The sequence below is a fragment of the Cottoperca gobio genome, chromosome 13 (genome assembly GCF_900634415.1).
Source record: "Cottoperca gobio chromosome 13, fCotGob3.1, whole genome shotgun sequence".
NCBI classification, from domain to species: Eukaryota; Metazoa; Chordata; class Actinopteri; order Perciformes; family Bovichtidae; genus Cottoperca; species Cottoperca gobio.
In genome coordinates this window covers 8,341,456-8,348,311 of record NC_041367.1, presented here as the reverse complement: position 1 = coordinate 8,348,311, position 6,856 = coordinate 8,341,456, and the positions used below count along the sequence as shown (strand labels likewise).

The following is a 6,856-nucleotide window of genomic DNA, read 5'->3' as shown; positions in this document are numbered from 1 at the left end:
ATATATATATATATATATATATATATATATATATATATATATATATATATATATAATGTGAACTTATACCCTAATAAAAGGTATCCTTTAATTAAGAAAAAATAAGTATCAAGTCCTGTGGGAATTATTGCTGTATTTAGTTTAATATTATTTAGGTGCCACTGTAGGTAACATTTGAAATATATATATATATATATATATATATATATATATATATATATATATATATATATATATATATATAAGAAAAAAAACTGACTACTGACTAGGCTATCTGAAGAGCAAATACTGACACGAACAGCTACAGCGAGCAAAAAGCCAGAGACAAAGGATTTGCTAGTAGGCTAGCAGCCTATTCCCAGGTAGTAGTCCTATTTGTGAACCCTCGTTAATATCTATTTGCAACTGATATCCTCAAAAGAGAGATTAAACCTGAAACTCCTACACTAGCAGCACACTATGTTATACAGTCTGTGGGAACACACTCTCACCGAGTTATATGGTTTTAGCCAACACCTACAGTCTGTAAAACGACCAATAAGAGAGAACTACAGCTCCCAGCTGCCATTGCGCATCCCTCTACCGCAAACAAAGAGCCGCATACATGCACACACACACACAGCACTTTTACAGGGCTTTTACAAACGACATACATATCTCATTAGTATTAACAAAACAGCGCACTTTCAACGAAGATTATGTTTCCGACAAGTGTTACTGCAAAAAAAGAAAAAGCTGTCCGAGTCATCGCGTGATTTCACGCTTCCGGAAGTTAAATGGCATAAGAAAGAGAGAGCTGTCCGAGGTTCTGACGCTGTGAGTAATGCATGTCCTGCTTCGGCCTACACACCTGTATATTTCACATGTAGCCTTTGTCTATTAATTATATATGTTTGTCTTTTAACAGCAATACATTATCTGTAGTGTGTAATATCTGTTTTTATAACTGAATGATTGAGTGACTATTCTGAATGTGCAAGACACAATATCTTTCCTTAAACTGTTATCAGTAATATTATGCATTCCCTTTTCTTATCTCTACTCACCTCTCTCACACACAGAGACACATATTCAAATAATATAGGGGCAACCTCACTTTATTCTGTGAAAATGAATTATGACCTTTGATTTCTGCTACATTTCTTTTCATTTTATATATATATATATATATATATATATATATATATATATATATATATATATATATATATATTGTCAGAATTTGGGAAGATGGATGAACGTCAAGAGTCATTGTCCTTTATCACCAACACCGAAAACTCCTGCAGCTGCCCCTCCAGTAGTAAACCTGGCAGTACTCTACAATGCAATGGTGCCCAAGAGCCCCAGACCCTGCTGCGGGTACCTGAGTCACACGGACTCCAGCTGCTGAGCGTGCTCAGATCATTCAGGGACCAAGGCTTGCTGATTGACTTCACCATTAAGGTCCAGGAACACACTTTTCCCTGCCATCGCTGTGTCCTTGCAGCATGCAGTGATTTTTTCAGGTACTCTATCTATCTATCTATCTATCTATCTATCTATCTATCTATCTATCTATCTATCTATCTATCTATCTATCCATCCATCCATCCATCCATCCATCCATCCATCCATCCATCCATCCATCCATCTGTTAATATAGTAACTGCTCTGTGTTTAGGGCCATGTTTGACATTGATATGCGAGAGCGTGATGATGGTTCAGTGACTCTGGGTAACCTGTGTCCGGTGGCGGTGGGTTGTTTCCTGGACTTTGCCTATTCTGGAGAGACACTCATCACTGAAGGCAATATAGACATGCTGTTTCAGCTTGCCTCTTTTCTTCAGGTAGAAATACAACCATTATTTTATCTTGTTCTTAAACATACAGTTCATTGTTTTTGCCAAGTTTGTGCCTTAACCAGCACCTCCTCTCATGGCTTAGGGTGTTACTATACAACAACTTAAAATATTGACACGCCACTGTGGCACAGGTGTAAATAATAAAATGAACGATGGCTGAATTCATTAGTTATGGTACACTCTCACAGGTGTTTTCACTTATTTTGACTAATTAGACCTCCTCTCATGACTGTGTGGGCATGTACAGACTGTGTTTAATGGACATGTGTACCTATCCAATGATAACTTGCTGCTTTTTTATTCATGAATACATGAATGATACACACAATTTGGTCACCTCATGCAATTCCCAGCATAACTCCAACTCCTAAGTTGCAGTTTTTTTATATTTACTGTATGTGTCCTCAGGTATCCGTCTTGTCCGAAGCGTGCAGCAACTTCCTGAGAGGAACCATGGATCTTTGTAATTGTCTGTCCCTCTTCTCCCTCGCTGAGGGCTACGGCTCTGCCTCCCTCCTCCAAAGTGCCAACGAGTTTGTGGCTCTGAACTACTTTGAGCTTTCCAATACCTATGACTTTCTGGATATACAGGTGCTGCTTAATAACTGACAAGATAATGATGTTCTTTTTATCAGAGAAGCAGAAGTTTATATATAGATAAATGTAGATTATTTGTCAATAAATCTATACTTTAATTAGTTATTACATACAATATTTAATTATTATTATTAGTCATTACACCTTGACTATATACTATGAGTAAAGAGTCTGCATTCTGTCTGTATTATGTCTGCCTGAGCAATGACTTTAACCTGTCATTAACATGAAAGCTCTAAATCATACTCCATAGCCTTTAAACTGAAACTTTTTATCCAACTCTTGGTGATTTATAACATATGATGTATCTTGTTAAGAAAGAGGTTGAGAAAAGATCAGTATCACTTTTAAATGGCCTTTAAAAAAGGTATAGCAACAACATTTGTCCATATGTTCCAGTTGTCTTAAACCTTCCACATGCTGAGGAAAACACCATTTAGATATAAAATATAGGATTATTTATTTATTTAATAAAAGCTTTAAAAAGGATTTCATCAGCTTTATGGATACAAATTTTGATTACAGTCTGGCCCAAGAAATACAGACTTTGAGTAAACAATTGTGTGCCTAAATGCACTCATGAAGATCTGTCTCTGAAGGTCTTGGATGGGACCTTTACTAATAATAATGAACTCACTCAGTGTTTACTATTTCAATTGCTTCTTATAGGTGAATGTGTTGGAAGCATGCCTAAGGTCAGATGCTCTAAATGTGCCAAGCGAGGAGGCTGTGGTGAAGTCACTTCTCAGATGGACACGCCATGATCGCTCGGAAAGACTAAAACTGTTGCCGGGCTTGTTATCTCTAACTAGATTCCACCATCTCCCTGCACCTGTACTAAAGGTATGAGCACGCTGCATGTGCGGAATTCGGGATTTTATATGTGTTCTGTGATTGGTTCATCCTTCCCTTTTTACCCCTCACCTTCTCTATCAGACTCTGCGTGACACAGACGCTGTCCTCTTCAGCAGTAAGTCCTGTCTCGCCCTGCTCTCAGAAGCTCAGAGCAGGCAGGATCAGTACAGCGGCCTGCTCTCTGACGCCAGGCCAGCCACCACACAGAGCTACATCTACATCCAGAAGACGGAGGAGAACGGAGAAATCCACCACAGCTTCTGCTACTGTCTGGAGACCGACCAGTGGAAAGAGCTGGGAACAGGGCATGGGGAGGGGACAGCCATGATGCCAGACCTCCCGGGATCCTACCTTACCAGCTTTGCTGAGAAGGTACTTTTGAGATTGAACCTTGAGTCCTGCTGCTGTTCCCAACCGCATTGTGTCCCTTTAACATGAAATAATGTCAACTTGTGACCCCTTATTCCAAGTCATAGCTTTGGTGTGGGCTTGGAGTTTGAGTCCCAACCTCCAGGTTAGGTATCACTGGTTTAGAGAACAGTTGTTGAAGAAGCAGAATGTACACGTCGCATAAAATTAGACAACAAAACAAATGCGACCTCGGCCTATTTAGAGTGGTTTGGAATTAATCATATAAGTACATTTATCATGCGCTCATCATCATCTTCTCATCTTTCCACTGGATCGAAGATGTTTATCACAGGTGGTTGCCGGGGGAACTGTTGCCGGGCAATACGTCGTCATATAGCCGAGCCGTTCCATGACGCCACGGACGAGGTTTGGTGCTTCTGTCCCGTGACCATAACCTGCACGCCTGCACCAGCCATGCTGAAGCCCAGAACCATGCACACAGCTGTGACCTGCCTGGACCGAGTGTACGTCATTGGAGGACGGACCAAGGGATCCAGAGGGGGAGCTCCCAGTCTGCTGGAGGTAACAGTGTCTCCTTTATGTATGATTGCGACCACATTGTTTGTTCGGATGTCTTTTCATTACTAGATTATTGGTGTGGTTTTATTATGTGCACTACAAATTCTGTTATTTTCTATCATATATTCTAGGTGGAGTATTATAACCCTCTGACCCAGACCTGGAACTCGGTCAGCCCGCTGCCCACTACCATGTTCTACCCTCAGGCCAGTGCTTGTGGCAGTGTTATCTATACACTGGGGTCAGAGATGGAGATCACAGACACCTTTAACCCCTCACTGGACTGCTTCTTCCGCTACGACGCCCAGCAGGACCAGTGGAGCCGCCTGGTGGCAGAGTTTGGCCAGTTCTTCTACGCTACACTGGTCAAGTCGGTGTCCATTAATAATGCACTGCACATCTGTGACCTCTCCACTTACAAGGTGAGCCCATTAGATGAGCGCTGATGATGCATAAATGAGTTGTCATAGCATTGCAGTGTGAAATCATTTAAAAGTATGTAGTCTAAGTTTTCCTAGGACTGTTTAAATAGTAAAACAAAGAGTTCAAAGTGTGGTTCCCCCCATCCAGGTCTACAGTTTTTGTCCAGAGACCTGCGCGTGGAAGGCGGAAGGGTCATTTGAGTGTGCTGGGTTCAATGCTGGAGCAGTGGGTATGAAAGACAGAATCTACATCCTGGGTGGAGACTATTCACCTGACGAGATCACTGATGAAGTTCAGGTAGGAGAAGCTTTTCATCCAGAGTGGCTGACTTACTTTGACAGTATGTTAAATATAATGTATATCATATTATAAGTATCACCACTACAGTAAAGAATGTAATAAGGAAGCTTGTACATTACACATCAGTTTGATCAAGTTATTTTAAAGTGAATTAAATGTAGGTATGCACATTCCTTCACTTTGTTTTTTGGAGAAGAAACTATTCATCCTCTAAGTTAAGATCTCCGTTCTTATGGTACAGGTGTTCCACAGTGGGAGAAGTCAATGGGAGGAACTGACTCCCATGCCCAGAGCGCTCACTGAGTTCCACTGCCAGCTCATCAGCTTCAACAGATACAAAGACCCCTGGGGAGACACAGCTTAATACACACATGAGCACATGTGAGTGGACACATGTGTGTGTGTGTTACATGTGTCACTGATGGATGTCAGACAGCTGATAGAGAGAATGTAAAACGAAACTAAAACCACATCTCTCACACATCATAACAAGAGAGCACTTGAGCCAAATGATTTATTACTTTTATTAATTTAAAGATTTGATCCTTAACTTTGTGCGTGTGAAGCACCTGCTGTTATTGGATCTTTGTTGTGTCAATCAAAATGTGGTCCCTCCCATAGAGGAACCCCATTGAGCAAATGACTATTTTCGAAATTCTATTTTAGTAACTTAATGTTTTTTTTTCTGTGTATTAAAAGGAGAATTCCCCCAAAGAAGAACTCACAGTATCTGCACTTTTATCAGCTCTCCTACAGCTAGAATATAGAAAAGGTGACTTAGTTTTGTAACACCTTTGAGGCTCCATTTACGCAGCCTTAAGGAGGAATTCAGTGCCCTTTTCCTGCATTTGGGAATTTTGCATCTTGAACGGATCAATTAATTTTGTTCCAGCGGCAATACATAAATACATTCATAAGTCCCTTTCCTATATGTGCTTTATTTGATGGTAGAGTTTAGAAAAATACACATTATTTTTGTAATATTTTAGACAATGGTCCAATGTATGGGTTTTCTTTGTTTGTTGTTAGCTGACGGAGACCTGCTCATATGTAGACTATTACTCATTTAAAATAATTTAATGACAATAATGTGTAAATTATCTGGGTGGATTTTCTCTTTAAACTACTCGCTTGTATTATGTTTCAGCCATGTATCCAATCATGCCCTGTTTCTCCTCTCATGATATATAATTCTACATGTGATCAATACACAGATTGCCTGATAACCTTTAGTAACTGCTTGTTTAATTGAAATGTGCAACTACAAAGAGAAACATAACAAGTTTCAGAAACCAGGAGGAGAAAAATATGGGCTTCATGGTGTAAATCATGAATGCATAGTATGTTTATGTTTGACTTTTTGTAAGTCGCTTTGGACAAAAGCGTCAGCTAAATGAACTGTAATGTAATGCAATGTTATGTTATGTTACGAAACAGAAAAAGAATCCAACAAATGAAAGTCTGTTTAATGGCAAGACGTGAACATAAACATAATGGTTCAATATTTGTGTTGATGTCTTCTTCTTTGAATAGATACAGTGTCTGCATCTGAGACATTCATCATCACTAGTAAAAACAGAACAGTAGAAACAACAGCATGGTTTAATGTATCAAAGGAATGACACAGTGACATGTGATTGTATACTACTGTTTATAGTGAAATTACAGCCATCACCTGTGTATTTATTTGTATTCACCCTCCCATCTTTACTGCGCCCCTTTCCTTTGGCTCTTTCCAGAAATTCAAGGCCACATTTAAAAAACATCTCAGAATAAAAAGAATGATCAAATTGTCATTGACAATCTATCACATGGTTTTAGACCTCTAATTAATACTAAAGCTCTGGACCAGATCAGATTAAAAGACTGAAAAGATGTAAAAAAGACTGAACAAGAATCAATCAGCAGCA

General features: G+C 39.5%; 1 protein-coding gene across 2 annotated transcripts; it reads left to right on the top strand.

The window, feature by feature from the left end:
- The first annotated feature begins 598 nt into the window (after positions 1-598).
- On the top strand, positions 599-6,507 carry kbtbd3 (kelch repeat and BTB (POZ) domain containing 3). 2 transcript variants are annotated; one of them, XM_029446394.1, is made up of 11 exons: positions 599-816; positions 1,220-1,505; positions 1,661-1,826; positions 2,250-2,432; positions 3,108-3,281; positions 3,375-3,665; positions 3,984-4,226; positions 4,355-4,645; positions 4,794-4,943; positions 5,188-5,327; positions 5,646-6,467. In XM_029446394.1, exons 2-10 carry the CDS (start codon positions 1,231-1,233, stop codon positions 5,308-5,310), a joined length of 1,896 nt encoding a protein of 631 aa, XP_029302254.1. In that variant the 5' UTR covers positions 599-816; positions 1,220-1,230; the 3' UTR covers positions 5,311-5,327; positions 5,646-6,467. The 2 variants fall into 2 exon arrangements, with proteins under 2 accessions (XP_029302254.1, XP_029302253.1); XM_029446393.1 differs by having other exon boundaries at positions 5,188-6,507.
- The last annotated feature ends 349 nt before the right edge of the window (positions 6,508-6,856 follow it).

What these genes read in the sequence shown, in the direction of transcription:
- kbtbd3 (XM_029446393.1), top strand. Translation starts at nt 1,231, where the DNA reads ATGGATGAACGTCAAGAGTCATTGTCCTTTATCACCAACACCGAAAAC. An exon ending in TCCCTGCACCTGTACTAAAG is followed by an intron (nt 3,282 to 3,374) that starts GTATGAGCACGC and finishes CTTCTCTATCAG; the next exon opens with ACTCTGCGTGACACAGACGC. An exon ending in TTACCAGCTTTGCTGAGAAG is followed by an intron (nt 3,666 to 3,983) that starts GTACTTTTGAGA and finishes ACTGGATCGAAG; the next exon opens with ATGTTTATCACAGGTGGTTG.